This window comes from Manis javanica, chromosome 1, assembly GCF_040802235.1.
Source record: "Manis javanica isolate MJ-LG chromosome 1, MJ_LKY, whole genome shotgun sequence".
Classification (NCBI taxonomy): domain Eukaryota; kingdom Metazoa; phylum Chordata; class Mammalia; order Pholidota; family Manidae; genus Manis; species Manis javanica.
This window is the reverse complement of record NC_133156.1, coordinates 80,017,935-80,036,546: the sequence shown is the minus strand read 5'-3', so window position 1 is coordinate 80,036,546 and position 18,612 is coordinate 80,017,935. Positions and strand designations below refer to the sequence as shown.

The window sequence follows — 18,612 nt, the reverse complement described above, 5'->3', positions numbered from 1 at the left end:
GGAACCAGTAAAGGCACAAGAAAACAAACACACTGCAGGTCCACTGAGGCCTGGACTTAGAACTAGCATATCATTGCTTTTACCTTGTAAGTCAGCCAGGGCAAGTCACACAGCCAAAATAAGAGTCTGCAGGCAGGGTAGTGTGCCCTGTCCACATGTGGGCATCACTGAGTCATTACATGGTAAAAGCCAAAGGTACAGGAATAGGTGAGGAACTGGGGCAAATAGAAGCTATTACAGGTGCTTTAAGGAAAGTCAAGAAATTCATACTGAGAGATACTTTTATTTTAAAAGTTTAAATAAATGTAAAATCTTTTCCCATGCAATTCAATTAGGAGCAGTTAATGTCACATATACCACAGTTCCTGGGATGTTGAGTCTAAAGAACCAAACAGAAGGAAACCTAGCTGAGCCGGATGCTGACTTTGTCTCAGTAGTTGGCTTTCTGATTTTAGAAGAAGGGGAAACAGCAGCAGCCATCAACATTACCATTCTTGAGGTAAGATTCTTGTTTCCACTATTACTGTTTTTAACCTGAATAACCTCACAGAATGTAGAAACTGATGGAATATTCTTGTACCTTTAAATCAGCTTATTTTTGTGATTTTTTTTTAACCATACAGGAATTTCTTATGTAGATATGTTGATCTGCTTTTGGGTATTTTATTATAGAAACATCTTGTGATAGAGAATTCTCTTAGGGTACGCCTCTTTAAAATGCCATTGGCCTAAGCAATTCCTAAGGAGTATTTTGATTACTCCAAAGGTTTCATTGGATGAGCAATCCATGTAGGTCAGCAACTTAGTTAGGACTGGTTAAGTTAAGGATAGTGAGAAACTCACTAGATCCTGAATGCATAAAGTGTGATTACCAGAGAACTTAATCATTGGTTACTGAAATTATGTTTTAAATGATTTTTTTATATTATGAGATCTTCTGCTGTTTTGGGACTTAGTGTTTCAGCTCCTTGAGTATATTTCCAAGAGGTTTATGAAAATAGTACATATAGGTAGGGTAGGAAATGGTATTTGGTGGGGAGAAGGAAAGAGAAATAGAGGGAATGAACATTGCCTTAGAAAAGTAGTTTTCAATTACTATGTATTTTTGTAGGTTCCATTTAAAAAAGGCTTTCTTTCCTCAAAGCTTTTTACTTTTCCAAAATTGTAAGTAGTATAAACCATACACCATTTGAAGTCACTAGCTTTTGTTGATTCCCATGGCACTATGACCTAATATAATAGTATGAGAACGCTAAAGCCATAAGATAAAAAGTAATAGTATGTCACTATGTAACATACAACACAGACGTGGTAAAACTTTAAGTTTTTTTTTAAGTTATATAATCAATGTAACAATATAAATAAGTTGATTATTCCTCAGTTACATTAGTTCTTAAAGCAGGAAATGTATAGCTGCTCTTCTCTTTACAGTCCAGTTTGTTGAAGACAAGGCTACCAGTTCCTTTTTTTTCTCCCTAGGTATTTGTAGCCCTTCCTGCTCCCTGAATAGCATGAGATTGAGAGACTGCACCCCCAGATATAAGTCAGACTGCGGGTGATAAGGGAAGAGTTGTTCCATGGGGGTGGAGCATAGTGGGGGTAGGTGGGCCAGGGTCCCTTTTACATCACTGATTCTGTCATTCACATTGATCTGTATATTATATAAGATGGTTTAGAGATTGTGATCTTTTTCTTATTTCTTCACATGGAAATATATCTTCATTAAATAAAAGGAAGACAGAAGTGTATGTTGGTGTATATATACTCATGTAACCATTGTGTTTCTGTGTAAATGCTGTTGGCTGTCTGGTCTCTACTGACATGGGTTTTGTTAGTTCCCTCATGTTTTGAGCCTTATTTTCAGGGCTGTTATGTGGACTATTGATCAATAGTAATAGTGTATTAAAGTTAACCATCATGAATAGCTATCATTTTTTTTACTGAAGTGTCATTGGTCTACAATCTTATATTGGTTTCAAAATATACAACACAGTGGTTCAACAGTTATCCATATTATTAAATCCTCACCCCCTCTGGTTTGGTTACATCTGTCTATGTATTACGTTACAGAATCATTGACTATATCTCAATACCATTCCCATGATCAGCTTATAATGTGATTAAAAATTATTGTGCCTTTTTAGTTTTTTAAAGATATTTTTTATTTTTTTAAAGATATTTTTCCTTATGTTATCTTCTGTGAGTTTTGTGGTTTCATGACTTACATTAAGGTCTTTGATCCATTTTGTGTTTACTTTTGTATATGGAGTTAGACAGTAGTCCAGTTTCATTCTCTTAGATGTAACTGTCCAGTTTTCCCAATAACAGTTGTTGAAGAGGTTGTCTTTTTCCCATTATATATTCATGCTGCTTTACATTTATTAATTGACCATATATGCTTGGGTTAATATCTGGATTCTCTGTTCTGTTCCATTAATCTGTGGGTCTGTTCTTGTGCCAGACCAAACTTTTTAAATTACTGTAGCTTTGTAGTACAGTTTGAAGTCAAGGAGCATAATCCCCTCAGCTTTGTTATTCTTTCTCAGGGCTGCTTTGACTATTTGGGGTCTTTTGTGATTCTGTGTGAATTTTAGACTATTTGATTTAGTTTGTGGGAAAATGCTGATCATATTTTGAAAGTGATTGCATTGAATCTATGAACTACTTTGGGCAGGGTGGCCATTCTGACTGTTAATTCTTCCTACCCATGAGCATAGGGTAGATTTCCATTTATTGGTGTCTTCCTTAATTTCTCTTACTAGTCTCTTAACAGTTTTCAGGATATAGCTCTTTCACCTCTTTAGTTAGGTTTATTCTTAGATATTTTATTCTTTTTGACGCAATTGTAAATGAAGTTGTTTTCCTGATTTCTCTTTCTGCTAGTTTGTTGTTAGTATATAGGAATGCAACAGATTTCTGTGTATTAATTTTGTATCCTGCAACTTTGCTGAATTCAGTTATTGGTTCTAATAGTGCTTTGGTAGTCTCTTTAAGGTTTTCTATGTATGTATATCATGTCATCTGCAGATAGTGACAGTTTTAACTTCTTCCTTACCACTATGGATGCCTTTTATCTCTGTTGTCTGATTGCCATAGCTGAAGACCTCCAGTACTATGTTGAAGAAAAGTGGTGAGAGTGGACATCCTTGTCTTGTTCCCAGTCTTAGAGGAAACACTTTCAGCTTTTTGTTATTAAGTATGATTTTGGCTGTGGGTTTGTCATACATGACCTTAGTATGTTGAGGTATGTGCCCTCTGTGCCTATTTGTTGAGAGAGTTTTTGTGATGAATAAATACTGAATTTTGTCAAATGCTTTCTCAGCATCTGTTGGGATGATCATGTGGTTTTTGTCCTCCTTTTTGTTACTGTGGTGTGTGATACTGAATTGATTTACAAATATATACCATCCTTGCCTCCCTGGAATAAGTCCCACTTGGTCATGATGGGTGATCCTTTTGATGTATCTTTGAATTTGGTTTGCTAATACTTGTTGAGGATTTTTGCATCTGTGTTCATCAGGGATATTGGTCTGTAATTTTTTTGTGTGTGGTGTCTTTGTCTGGTTTGGTATTAGAGTGATGCTGGCTCATAGAATGAGTTTGGAAATATTCCCTCCTCTTCTACTTTTTGGAATACTTTAAGAAGGATGGGTATTAGCTCTTCTTTAATTGTTTTGTAGAATTCAGCTCTGAAACCACATGGAACTGGAATTTTTTATTTTTTATTTTTTATTTTTGGGAGTGTTTTGATTACTAATTTGATTTCATTGTCGGTAATTGGTCTTTTCAGATTTTCTGTTTCTTCTTGAGTCAATTATGGAATGTTATGTTTTCCTTGAAACTTGTCCCTTGGTTTTTCAGTTTATTGGCATATAATTTTTCAAAGTCTCCTCTAATACTTATTTGTACTTCTTTGGTGTCCTTTGTGATTATTCCTACTTTGTTTTCTATTTTGTCTATGTGTGTACTCTTTTTTTCTTGATAAGTCTAGCTAGAGGTTTATCTTTTGTTTATTTTCTCAAAGAACCAGCTCCTGGTTTCATTGATTTTTTTCCTTTCTGTTGTTTTATTCCTCTCAATTTTATTGATTTCTGCTATGATCTTTATTATGTCCTGCCTTCTACTAACTTTGGGGTTCGTTTGTTCTTTTTCTTGTTTCTTAAATTGTGAGTTTACAGTCTTTATTTGGGATTGTTCTTGTTTCTTTAGGTAAGCCTGTATTGCTATGTATTTCCCTCTTAGAACCACTTTTGTGGTGTCCCATATATTTCAGACATTCTTTTTCTGTTTTCCCCCCATCTGTTGCTTGATTTCTGTTTTGATTTGTTCATTGATCCCTTAATTAATCAGAAGCATGTTGATTAGCCTCAATGTGTTTATAGGTTTTTTTTTGTTTTCTTTGTATAATTTCTAGTTTCACACCATTGTGGTCTGAGAAGCTGCTTGATACAATTTCATTCTTTTTGAATTTATTGAGGCTCCTTTGTGGTCTAGTATGTGATCTGTTTTGGAGAACATTTCATGTACACTTGAGAAAAATGTATATCCAGCTGATTTGGGGTAGAATGTTTTGTAGATACTTGTTAAGTCCATCTGGTCTAATATATTGTTGAGTGCCTCTGTTTCCTTCTTTATTTTCTGTCTGGTTGATCTGTCTATTGATGTGAGTGTTGTGTTAAAGTCTCCTAAAATGAATGTGTTGCAATCTGTTTCCCTCTTTCGTTCTGTTAGTATTTGTTTTACATATTTAGTGCTCCTGTGTTGAGTGCATAGATATTTATAATGGTTATATCCTCTTGTTGGACTGCCCCCTTTATCATTATATAATGTCCTTCTTTGTCTCTTGTTACTTTCTTTGTTTTGCAACCTACTTTGTCTGATATAAGTACTGCTACTCCTTTTTTCTCCATATTGTTTTTTTTTTGAGGGCATCTCTCATATTTATTGATCAAATGGTTGTTAACAACAATAAAATTCTGTATAGGGTAATCAATGCTCAATGCACAATCATTAATCCATCCCCAGCCTAATTCTCATCAGTCTCCAATCTTCTGAAGCATAAAAAACAAGTTCTTACATGGTGAACAAATTCTTACATAGCGAATAAGTTCTTACATGGTGAACAGTACAAGGGCAGTCATCACAAAAACTTTTGGTTTTGATCAGTCATTATAAACTATAAACAATCTCAGGTCAAATATGAATATTTGTTTGATTTTTATACTTGATTTATATGTGAATCCCACATTTCTCCCTTTATTATTATTATGTTATTTTTAATAAAATGCTGAAGTGGTAGGTAGATGCAAGATAAAGGTAGAAAACATAGTTTAGTGTTGTAAGAGAGCAATTGTAGATGATCAGGTGTGTGCCTGTAGACTATGTGTTAATCCAAGCTAGAAAAGGGCATTAAAACATCCACGGATGCAGAAGATTTCTCTCAAAAGAGTCGTGAGGTTCTAAGCCTCACCACTGTTGATCCCCAATTTCTCACTTGATGGCCTCCCTGTGACTGTACCTGTCTTAGGTTGTTCCTCCCTTGAGGAATCTTACTCATCTCTGGCTAACCAGTCATCTTCTGGGGCCATACAGGGAGATGTAAAGTTGGTAAGTGAGAGAGAAGCCATATTGTTTGAAAAGGTTAGCTTTTTACTTCTTTGCAGATTTATGCCCTGTGGCTTCTATGCCCAGCATTTGTCTTGAGGTATCTTTACCACTTGGAGGAATTATGATACTCGGTGAATTCAATATGAGGCACGAATTCTATTTAAGGGTTGTAATAGGAAGGAAGAAGAAAAGCTATAGAGGTAGCAGATGGAAGAAAACATGGGAAGATTGATTATTTCTTTGACATGTCTTCTTGTAGAGTAACATAAGCATGTATAGGTTTTAAACTACTAAGTAAATTGTGCACACACGGTAACATAATAGGAATACAGTTACATAACCAAAGCAGACCTACAATTACCAGCCATCTCCAGTGAAGCCAAGAAAACCAGTTAGGCACCCTAGGCATTTGTGAAAATTTGTCTATGATAGAATGGATATTGTCCAACTGTACTTGAACAGTCTGGGAGAAATCAGACAAATTAAAACAACCCATTCCTGGGAATTGTTCACATCCCGTATGTTCTTTTAACCGTAGATAGTCTGTAGTTGTAAGATTTTGGAGTGCTACAACTTGCACTTCTCCTAATTCTTGATTGAGTTCCAACAGTATAGATCCAGTCAAATTTGTTGTTTTACTGTATGCACAGGCCAGCTTGTGGATACATTTCAATGGCAAGTCCAAGAACCAGTGAGATAAATGCAGCTACAACTGCAGCATCCCCTGGATCTTTGTTGAGGTTTTTTGATGATCATCTTCTGGTATGAGTCTTCCAGAGAGTGCTGATGTTGGAAGTTCTTCTTCATATCGTATCTTAGTTCATTTTCTGTGTAGCCAAATTAGGCTTTGGTCCTCTGTTAGTCCATTCTTGGGTTCTGTGATTCTGTTGCTGTTTTGTTCCTTGAGTTTTTCCTTTGTTCTTATACTCCACAGATGAGTGAAATCATTTGGTATTTCTCTTTCTCCACTTGGCTTATTTCACTGAGCATAATACCATCCAGGTCCATCCATGTTGCTGCAAATGGTAGGATTTGCCCTCTTCTTATGGCTGAGTAGTATTCCATTGTGTATATGTACCACATCTCCTTTATCCATTCATCTACCGATGGACATTTAGGTTGCTTCCAATTGTTGGCTATTGTAAATAGTGCTGCGATAAACATAGGGGTGCATCTGTCTTTCTCAAACTTGATTGCTGCATTCTTAGGGTAAATTCCTAGGAGTGGAATTCCTGGGTCAAATGGTAAGTCTGTTTTGAACATTTTGATGAACCTCCATACTGCTTTCCACAATGGTTGAACTAATTTACATTCCCACCAGCAGTGTAGGAGGGTTCCCCTTTGTCCACAGTCTCGCAAACATTTGTTGTTGTTTGTCTTTTGGATGGCAGCCATCCTTACTGGTGTGAGGTGATAGCTCATTGTAGTTTTAATTTGCATTTCTCTGATAATTAGTGATGTGGAGCATCTTTTCATGTGTCTGTCGGCCATCTGTATTTTGTTTTTGGAGAACTGTCTGTTCAGTTCCTCTGCCCATTTTTTATTTGGATAATTTGATTTTTGTTTGTTGAGGCGTGTGAGCTCTTTATATATTTTAGACATCAAGCCTTTATCGGATCTGTCATTTGCAAATATATTCTCCCTTACTGTAGGGTTCCTTTTTGTTCTATTGATGGTGTTTTTCGCTGTACAGAAGCTTTTCAGCTTAATATAGTCCCACTTGTTCATTTTTGCTGTTGTTTTCCTTGCCCGGGAGATACGTTCAAGAAAAGGTCACTCATGTTTATGTTTAAGAGGTTTTTGCCTATGTTTTTTTCCACGAGTTTAATGGTTTCATGACATACATTCAGGTCTTTGATCCATTTTGAATTTACTTTTGTATATGGGGTTAGACTTTTGTATATGGGGTTAGACTTTTGTATATGGGGTTAGACAATGGTCCAGTTTCATTCTCCTACATGTAGCTGTCCAGTTTTGCCAGCACCATCTGTTGAAGAGACTGTCATTTCGCCATTGTATGTCCATGGCTCCTTTATCAAATATTAATTGACCATATATGTTTGGGTTAATGTCTGGAGTCTCTAGTCTGTTCCACTGGTCTGTGGCTCTGTTCTTGTGCGAGTACCAAATTGTCTTGATTACTATGGCTTTATAGTAGACTTCGAAGTTTGGGAGTGAGAATCCCCCTACTTTATTCTTCTTTCTCAGGATTGCTTTGGCTATTCAGGGTCTTTGGTGTTTCCATATGAATTTTTGAATTATTTGTTCCAATTCTTTGAAGAATGTTGCTGGTAATTTGATAGGGATTGCATCAAATCTGTATATTACTTTTGGGCCGGATGGCCATTTTGACGATATTGATTGTTCCTAGGCATGAGCATGGGATGAGTTTCCATTTGTTAGTGTCCCCTTTAATTTCTCTTAAGAGCGACTTGTAGTTTTCAGAGTATAGGTCATTCACTTCTTTGGTTAGATTTATTCCTAGGTATTTTATTCTTTTTGATGCAGTTGTGAATGGAATTGTTTTCCTGATTTCTCTTTCTATTGCTTCATTATTAGTGTATAAGAAAGCTACAGATTTCTGTGTGTTAATTTTGTATCCTGCAACTTTGCTGTATTCCGATATCAGTTCTAGTAGTTTTGGGGTGGAGTCTTTAGGGCTTTTTATGTACAATATCATGTCATCTGCAAATAGTGACTGTTTAACTTCTTCTTTACCAATCTGGATTCCTTGTATTTCTTTGTTTTGTCTGATTGCCGTGGCTAGGACGTCCAGTACTATGTTAAATAACAGTGGGGAGAGTGAGCATCCCTGTCTAGTTCCTGATCTCAGAAGACAAGCTTTCAGCTTCTCGCTGTTCAGTATAATGTTGGCTGTGGGCTTATGATATATGGCCTTTATTATGTTGAGGTACTTGCTCTCTATTCCCATTTTGCTGAGAGTTTTTATCATGAATGGTTGTTGAATTTTGTCAAATGCTTTTTCAGCATCTATGGAGATGATCATGTGGTTTTTGTCTTTTTTTCGTTGATGTGGTGGATGATGTTGATGGATTTTCGAATGTTGTACCGTCCTTGCATCCCTGGGATGAATCCCACTTGGTCATGGTGTATGATCCTTTTGATATACTTTTGAATTCAGTTTGCTAATATTTTATTAAGTATATTTGCATCTACATTCATCAGGGATATTGGTCTGTAATTTTCTTTTTCGGTGGGGTCTTTGCCTGGTTTTGGTATTAGGGTGATGTTGGCTTCATAGAATGAGTTTGGGAGTATTCCTTCCTCTTCTATTTTTTGGAAAACTTTAAGGAGAATGGGTATTATGTCTTCTCTGTCTGTCTGATAGAATTTCAAGGTAAATCCTTCCGGCCCGGGTGCTTTGTTCTTGGGTAGTTTTTTGATTACCATTTCAATTTCTTTGCTCGTAATTGGTTTGCTTAACTTTTGTGTTTCTTCCTTGGTCAGTCTTGGAAGGTTGTATTTTTCTAGGAAGTTGTCCATTTCTTCTAGGTTTTCCAGCTTGTTGGGATATAGGTTTTCCTAGTGGTCTTTAATGATTCTCTGTATTTCTGTGGAGTCTGTCGTGATTTTTCCTTGCTCATTTGTGATTCTGTTGATTTGTGTTGATTGTCTTTTTCTCTTAATAAGTTTGGCTAGGGGCTTATCTATTTTGTTTATTTTTTCAAAGAACCAAGTCTTGGTTTCATTGATTTTTGCTATTGTTTTATTCTTCTCAATTTCGTTTATTTCTTCTCTCATCTTTATTATGTCTTTCTTTCTGCTGACTTTAGGCCTCATTTGTTCTTCTTTTTCCAATTTTGATAATTGTGATGTTAGAGTATTCATTTGGGATTGTTCTTCCTTCTTCAAGTGTTCTGTATCGCTATATACTTTCCTCTTAGGACTGCTTTCACAGTGTCCCACAGAAGTTGGGGCTTTATTTTGTTGTTGTCATTTGTTTCTATATATTCCTTGATCTCTTTTTTAATTTGTTCGTTCATCCATTGATTATTTAGGAGTATGTTGTTAAGCCTCCATGTGTTTGTGAGCCTTTTTGTTTTCTTTGTATAATTTATTTCTACTTTTATACCTTTGTGGTCTGAAAAATTGGTTGGTAGAATTTCAATATTTTGGATTTTGCTGAGGCTCTTTTTGTGGGCTACTATGTGGTCTATTCTGTAGAATGTTCCATGTGCACTTGAGAAGAATGTATATCCAGTTGCTTTTGGATGTAGAGTTCTATAGATGTCTGTTAGGTCCATATGCACTACTGTGTTGTTCAGTGCTTCCATGTCCTTACCTATTTTCTGCCCAGTGGATCTATCCTTTGGGGTGAGTGACGTGTTGAAGTCTCCTAAAATGATGCATTGCAGTCTGTTTCCCCCTTTAGTTCTGTTAGTATTTGTTTCACATATGCTGGTGCTCCTGTATTGGGTGCATATATATTTAGAATGGTTATATCCTCTTGTTGGACTGAGCCCTTTATCATTATGTAGTGTGCTTCTTTATCTCTTGTTACTTTCTTTGTTTTGAAGTCTATTTGTCTGATATTAGTACTGCAACCCCTCTTTCTTCTCACTGTTGTTTGCCTGAAATATGGTTTTCCAGCCCTTGACTTTTAGTCTGTACATGTCTTTCGGTTTGAGGTGAGTTTCTTGTAAGCAGCATATAGATGGATCTTGTTTTTTTATCCATTCTATTACTGTGTGTCTTTTGATTGGTGCATTCAGTCCATTTACATTTAGGGTGACTATTGAAAGATATGTTCTTATTGCCATTGCAGGCTTTAGATTCGTGGTTACCAAAGATTCAAGGTTAGCCTCTTTCGTATCTTACCGCCTAACTTAGCTCGCTTATTGAGCTGTTATATACACTGTCTGGAGATTCTTTTCTCCTCTCCCTTCTTATTCCTCCTCCTCCATTCTTCATATGTTGGGTGTTTTGTTCTGTGTTCTTTCTAGGAGTGCTCCCATCTAGAGCAGTCCCCATAAGATGCTTTGTAGAGGTGGTTTGTGGGAAGCAAATTCCCTCAGCTTTTGCTTGTCTGGGAATTGTTTAATCCCGCCATCATATTTAAATGATAGTCGTGCTGGATACAGTATCCTTGGTTCAAGGCCGTTCTGTTTCATTGCATTAAATATATCATGCCATTCTCTTCTGGCCTGTAGGGTTTCTGTCGAGAAGTCGGATGTTAGCCTGATGGGTTTTCCTTTATAGGTGACCTTTTTCTCTCTAGCTGCCTTTAAAACTGTTTCCTTGTCCTTGATCCTTGCCATTTTAATTATTATGTGTCTTGGTGTTGTCCTCCTTGTATCCTTTCTGTTGGGGGTTCTGTGTATTTCTGTGCCCTGTTTGATTATTTCCTCCCCCAGTTTGGGGAAGTTTTCACTAATTATTTCTTCAAAGACACTTTCTACCCCTTTTCCTCTCTCTTCTTCTTCTGGTACCCCTAGAATACGGATATTGTTCCTTTTGGATTGGTCACACAGTTCTCTTAGTATTGTTTTGTTCCTGGAGATCCTTTTATCTCTCTCTATGTCAGCTTCTATGCGTTCCTGTTCTCTGGTTTCAATTCCATCAATGGCCTCTTGCATTTTATGCATTTTGCTTATAAATCCTTCCAGAGTTTGTTTCATTGCTGTAATCTCCTTTCTGGCATCTGTGATCTCCCTCCGGACTTCATCCCATTTCTTTTGCATATTTCTCTGCAGCTCTGTCAGCATGTTTATGATTTTTATTTTGAATTCTTTGTCAAGAAGACAGGTTAGGTCTGTCTCCTTCTCTGGTGTCTCTGTGATCTTGGTTTGCCTGTAAGTTTGTCTTTTCATGGTGATAGGAATAGTTTGCAGAGCTGGGAGTAGTGATGGCTGGAAGAACTTCCCTTCTTGTTGGTTTGTGGCTTTCCTCTCCTGGGAGAATAGCGACCTCTAGTGGCTTGTGCTGGGTAGCTGCATGCAGACAGGGCTTCTGCTTCCTGCCCAGCTGCTATGGAGTTTATCTCCGCTGTTGCTGTGGGAGTGCCCTGGCACAGGCTGCCCCTTTGCAAGGCGCTGTGTTCTCGCAGGTGTGGATGTGGTCTGGATGTTGTCCTGTGTCCTCTGGTCTTTATTCTATGAAGAGTGTGTTTGTTATATTTTCATAGATATATGTGGTTTTGGGAGGAGATTGCTGCTGCTGTACTCACACCGCCATCTTGGCTGTGCCCTCTGCCATATTGTTTTAATGAAATATCTTTTTCTATCCCTTTACTTTTAGTCTGTATGTCTTAGGGTCTGAAATGAGTCTCTTGTAGGCAGCCTATAGATGGCTCTTGTTTCTTATCCAGTCTGCCACTCTTTGTCTTTTGATTGGTGCATTCAGTTCATGTACATTTAAGGTAATTATTGATAGGAATATCCTTATTTTCATTTTATTAATTGTTTTCTGGTTGTTTTTGTATCTCCTCTCTGTTCCTTTCTTCCTCTCTTATACTCTTCTCTTGTTATTTGATGCTTTTCCTTAGATTTACTATTAATTTTTCTTAAAAAAATTTTTTTTATATCTGTTGTTGAAAACTTTTTCCTTGTGGTTACTAAAGGCCCATGGTTAGCTTCTTTACTGTATAACTGTCTATACTAAGTTGCTGATTGCTCTATTTCAGACACAATTTAGAAGTACTTTTTTTTCTTCATCTTTCTCCTCCATACTTTATGTATTAGATGTCATAATCTGCACTTTTTGTGTATCCCTTGACTGATTTTGTGTATAGTTGATTTTGCTTCTTTTGTTTTAATTTCAGACTTCCTTTGTAATTAGTTAGTCTACTACCTTTACTAGGGGTTTATTTTCTCAGGTGAAAAATGTGTAGGTTTGGAACATTTTCATATGCAGTAGTCCCTTTAGCATATCCTGTAAGGCTGTCTTAGTGGTAATGAATTCCTTCAGCTTTTGTTTATCTGGAAATTGCTTAATCCCTGCTTCAAATTGATAATCTTGCTGGGTAGAGGATTCTTATTGAAGGTCCTTCTGTTTCAGTACATTAAATATTTCATCGCACTCCCTTCTGGCCTTTAAGGTTTCTGCTGAGAAGTCTGCTGAAAGCCTGATGGGGTTTCCCTTATAAGTAATCTTTTTTCTCTCTCTGGCTACTTTGAATATTCTCTCCTTATCCTTGATCTTTGCCATTTTAATTATTAAATGTCTTGGTGTTATCTTCCTGGGACTCCTTTTGTTAGGGGCTCTCTGTGCTTCCAGGACCTGGGTGTCTTTTCCTTCCCAGATTGGGAAAGTTTTCAACAATTGTTTCCTCAAAGAGACTTTCTATCCCCTTGTCTCTCTTCCTTATGGCTCCTCCATTATTCAAATATGGCTTAGCTTGTATTGGTTACATAGCTCTCTTATCATTCTTTCATTTCTGTAAATTTTTTGTGTGTTCCTCAGCTCCATTTTGTTCCTATATTCTAATTTTTATCTCATTCGTTGTCTCCTCTACCTACTTGCAGTAATCTGTTCTTTAATTCCTACATTGTATGTTTCATTTCATTTACTTTATTTATCAGCTCTGAGTGTCTCTTTTTTCTTAGTTCTTCTGTCTTTTTGTTGAAGGCCTCTCTGAAATCTTGACTATTTCTCCGTAAATCAGTGAGCATGTATATGACTTTTACTTTGAAATCTTTATCAAGAAGTTTGGTGATCTCTGTTTCTTTTAGCCCGCTTTCTGGTGTTTTGTCCTATAGTTTTGTCAGGACATAATCCTCTGCCTCCTCATTTTTGTCAGGGTTTCTGTGTTTCTTCCTTTGTATTAGATGGATCTGCTAAGCTTCCTGGTGTATAGATCAGTAGCATTATGAAGGTGGCCTCCTATGGTGCCCAGAAGCTCAAGACTCTTCACTCTCCAGTGCTTGGTTCTACTTTTCCAGAGCCCCAGATGTTGGTGTGCAGTGGGTGGGAGCACCTTTCTATCTGTTTGCAGTTCTGGCAGTTTGCCACAGCAGCCTTTGTGATCCATGCACAAGCCTCTGCTGGGATTGTTGTGGTTGCAAACACCCTTTCCCTGCCCTGCAGCAATGGTGGAGCGTCAGGATTAATGGGGTGGGTGGGCCTATGTGCAGCTCTGTGGCAAGGTGGGACTCACAGTACCAGGCCCATGCACCTGTGGGGATGAAGGATCTCTTGTGGCTGGCTTCTGCAGGCACCTTCCCATTTTGACTGAAATAGGGTGAGAAAGCTGGGAACGTCTCCCTCTGCCTGCCTGACAGCAAAGTCTGACATTGTTGCTGGGCCAAGTGGGTTGCCTTGATGGCAGTGTGCACAGGAAGGAGCCTTGGGGCTGTGCTGCCAGGGCGGAGGACAGAGCATCTGGGGCTCACATGAGTTTCTGACCTTTTGGGCCGAGGGAGAGCTGGTGAGGTATCCTTCACCTATGCTTTCTCCTGAGAGAGCTCCATATAACACTCCTCCCCTTTGGCACCCCTCCTGCTCCTGGGAAGTCTTTCAAACTGCCTCCTCTGCTTTGGGTCTCAGGACTGGTGGCATGTGCCTGTCCTCCATAACTGGCTGGAGTCTTAGCCTCCTAGAGCGTTCTAGCTATTCCTAATGTCCCGTCCTGCTACTCACCAGAACCCAATGTTATATGAATTTATGCTCCTGGAGCAGTTCTGTAGGGCCAGGTGTGCAGAGTTCCTGGGCTCCTATCCCCTCCCTGCTCTGTTCCTCTTGTTCCCGCCTGTGGGCTGGAATTGAGGAAGGGCTTGGGTCCCACTCGATTGTGGCTCTTCCACTTTACCCTTCTCTGTGAGATCTTCTCTTCCCTAGATGTAGGTGGTCTGTTCTGTAGCCTTCAGGTAGTTTTCAGGTTTAGTTGTATTTGCTGTATTTTCTTCACTCATGTGTATTTGGGAGGTTTCTGCCTTGCCTTCCTGCTTGCCATTTTTCCTCTCCCCACCCCCAACTCCCCCCAGCTATCATTTTTTAAGGACTCCCTCTAGGTCAGGTACTCTATACACATTAATTTTTATCATTATAAACTCACATAAAATGATAAAATTTGGTACTGGGTCTGCTTAAATGCAAAGCTTGCATTTTTTTATGGTATCATTCTATTATTCATTGTATTCGTTGGCTACTAAGATAATTTTAAATCTTTTGCTCCTAGTATGTTAAAACATATTAGGTTGTATATGTATGTAATTTGTTTACATACTGTATTAGTCTAGGTAAAAAAATCATACAATGTTTGCACTGTCATTTGGCTTAACTTAAGAACTTATCAACAACCAGATATAAGTTTAATACTTTTATTTGTGTTTTTTCTATAAACCTCAGCCTTATTCAAGTATAATTAAATACTGCATGGTATCACTGATTAGTAGAATATAAAAATATATAAAATTATAAGATATATATTGTAGTGATTTGATAAATGTTTATATTGTCAAAGGATCCCCTGCCTCTGTTTAATACATCCATCACTTCACATACTTATCTTTTTGTATGTGTGAGAACATTTAATTTCTACTCTCCTAGGAAATTTCAGTTATACAATACAGTGTTAACAACTGTTTCAGTTGTTAACATGTTTAGTGTAAAACATGTATAGTCAACATGTTTTACACTAGAGCCTCAGACCCTATTGTCTTGTAGCTGATTTTGTACTCTTTACCAACCTCTATTTCCCTCATTCTTCCCAGCCTCTAGCAACCAGTTTCCTCCCCTCTGTTTCTAAGAATTTGACTAAAAAATTTTCTGTATATAAGTGTTACCGTGCAGTTTTTGTCTTTCTCTTTCTGGCTTATTTTACTTAGCATAATGCCCTCAAGGTCCATCCATGTTATCACAAACATGATTTCTTTCTCGTGACTAATATTCCATTGTATACATAAAACATCTTCATCTGGTACTTAATTGAAAGACACTTAAGTTGTTTCTATATCTTGACTTTTGTGAATAATGTTTCAGTGAACATGGAAGTGCAAATATCTCTTTGATATCCTGTTTTCATTTTACTTTGGAAATATACCCAGGGGTGGAAGTAATGGATTCTCTGGTAGTTCTATTTTTAATTTTTTGTAGAGCTTCCTTCTTGTTTTGCATAGTGGCCACACCAAGTTGTATTCCCAACAACAGAGCACAGTGGTCCCCTATTCCCTAAATCCTCACCAACCTTGTTATGTCTTGTCCTTTTTGGTAACAGTTATTCTAACAGGTGTGAGGTGATCTCTTATGATGGCTTTTATTTGCATTTCCCTGATGATTAGTGATGCTGCACACCTTTTCATATACCTGTTGGCCATTTAAAATGTCTGTTCAGGTCCTCTGCACATTTTTAAAATCAGATTTTTTTTTTTGCTATTGAGTTGTATGAGTTCTTTATATATTTTGGATATTAACCCCTTAGCAAATACTTGATTTACAGTTATTTGCTCCCATTCCATAGGTTGCCTTTTCATTTTATTGATGTCCTTTGCTGTGCAGAAACTTTAGTTTGATGTAGTTCCACTTGATTATTTTTGCTTTGCTTTTGGTGTCCCATCCAAAAAAAATCATTTTTAGGACATGTACTTTTTCTGATATAAGTGTTTTCTACTCTCCATTGCATTTTTATATTTCTGTATATATAAAAATATATATTTATAGGGTGATTTTTTAAAAAAGCTGTGAGAAGTATTTACTTTGAGACCATGATTATAGGGCATTTAATGATGTAATTTTTGCAGGATGATATACCAGAACTAGAAGAATATTTCCTCGTGAAGTTGACTCATGTTGAACTCATGGCTCCTTTACCTTCATTTCCTCCTAGACTAGGTATGGGGTCTTTTGTTTGTTTCCTTCCTTGTTTATATTTACTTAAAACAAAGTAAATCTACTTCATTTTGTAATGAGTGATCATTGTGACATTTGTTAATCTCAGTTATGTATGAAAGTATGGTGGGCTTTTGGGTTTATTTTCATTTAGAGACTATCATGCACTGAAATTTTGTATATTGGACAGTGTAAGCATATTTAAGAACTGCTGTGTGATGCTTTTTAAAATTTTACAATCATATTTTACTATTAAATTTGTAAACTTCAAAATGTGATTAATTCTCAGGAAGGCATTCTCATTTTAAAATTTATTGCTATTTTTTATAGATCTCCAAACTATCAGATGATTTTCTTTTAGGCTAAGTGGATCCTTCATTTGTTGTATTCTCTACATTTCTGATCTTTTATCTCTTTTTATTCATGCTTTAGAAAAGACTCAGTTAATTCATTACAGACTGAAAGGTAAAATGTGAAACTTAGTACAAAATTTATGTAGTTTAAAAAAGATGTATTCCTGTTTCTAAAATGCAAACTCTTGTTTGCATATGGACGTTTAATATTGGGACCTGTGTGAAACTTGTAGGTGTGATGGCCCAGTGGGAGGTGGTGCTGAGCAGCACTGAGGCCGCCTTTCCCTCCTGCCTTGGTCAGAGGGGAAATCGGCTCAAGGAGGGGCAGCATGGCCAAGGGCAGGGATTCCTTATTTACTTCCTAGGGTCAGTATAACAACTTTGAAAATAGCAAAAGGGAATCATCATGGCTGTTTGCTTCAGGTAATTATTACAAGATAATTACTGTTCATGCTAAGAAACAAACTACTTCGTATTTATTTATACTCACATTAGAGGTAATTTGAATAGTCTGACTTCTGTTGAGTGCCTTCTAATATTCCTGTTTGAAGTGCTTTGTATAGTAGTACCATCATTTGTTTATTTTCCCATTTTACACATGAGGGAGCTGAGGCTAAGAGAAGCTAAGTAATGCATCCCGAGTCACACAGCTAGGAAATGGTGGAGCTCAGCTTCTGCTTTGTAGCTTCTAGTCTGATGGACACAAATCCTGATTTTATACTCTTTCTTTGACAATGTTGTTCTCTTCACTTTGAGAATTAAATTCTCCCAGGCAGCTGTCTTAAGTATCCTAGAGTAAGGTAGAGTCTCTGAACTTTAAAAGGTAAAGGACAAAAATATTTAAAAACAAAACAATAACAGGGCTGGTTACTATTTCAAGACTGAATAATGGATATTGTAACATCTGAACATGGTGGATAGGATACAAAATAAAAAGGAATAAGAGAGATTTACCTCAGTCTTAGTCTCTGTTTGACCTAATGGTTTCACTGTCCTCCCCATCTGTCTCAACTTGTGTCCTTCTTTCTCTACATCTCTTTCTCACACCTGTACTTTTATTGTAGCACTTCCTGCCTTTCTCTTCCCATGTCTTTTTTTTTTTTTTTTGAGAGGGCATCTCTCGTATTTATTGATCAAATGGTTGTTAACAACAATAAAATTCTGTATAGGGGAGTCAATGCTCAATGCACAATCATTAATCCACCCCAAGCCTGATTCTCATCAGTCTCCAATCTTCTGAAGCATAATGAACAAGTTCTTACATGGTGAACAAATTCTTATATAGTGAATAAGTTCTTACATGGTGAACAGTACAAGGGCAGTCATTACAGAAACTTTCGGTTTTGATCACGCATTATGAACTATAAACAATCAGGTCCAATATGAATATTTGTTTGTTTTTTATACTTGATTTATATGTGAATCCCACATTTCTCCCTTATTATTATTATTATTATTATTATTATTATTATTTTTAATAAAATGCTGATGTGGTAGGTAGATGCAAGATAAAGGAAGAAAACATAGTTTAGTGCTGTAAGAGAGCAAATGTAGATGATCAGATGTGTGCCTGTAGACTATGTGTTAATCCGAGCTAGACAAGGGCAATAAAACATCCACGGATGCAGAAGCTTTCTCTCAAAACAGGGGGTGTGAGGTTCTAAGCCTCACCACTGTTGATCCCCGATTTCTCACCTGATGGCCCCCCTGCGACTGTGCCTGTCTTAGGTTGTTCCTCCCTTGAGGAATCTTACCCGTCTCTGGCTAACCAGTCATCTTCTGGGGCCATACAGGGAAATGTAAAGTTGGTAAGTGAGAGAGAGGCAATATTGTTTGAAAAGGTTAGCTTTTTACTTCTTTGCAGATT

The 18,612-nt window shown here is 37.2% G+C and overlaps 1 protein-coding gene across 1 annotated transcript in view; it reads left to right on the top strand.

Moving 5' to 3' along the window:
- ADGRV1 (adhesion G protein-coupled receptor V1) overlaps positions 1–18,612 on the top strand; it is a 577,341-nt gene that overhangs the window by 153,822 nt on the left and 404,907 nt on the right. The window contains exons 38-39 of the mRNA XM_037012118.2: positions 336–499; positions 16,305–16,395. Of these exons, the coding sequence (XP_036868013.2) occupies positions 336–499; positions 16,305–16,395 (255 nt within the window). The remainder of the gene's footprint in view (positions 1–335; positions 500–16,304; positions 16,396–18,612) is intronic.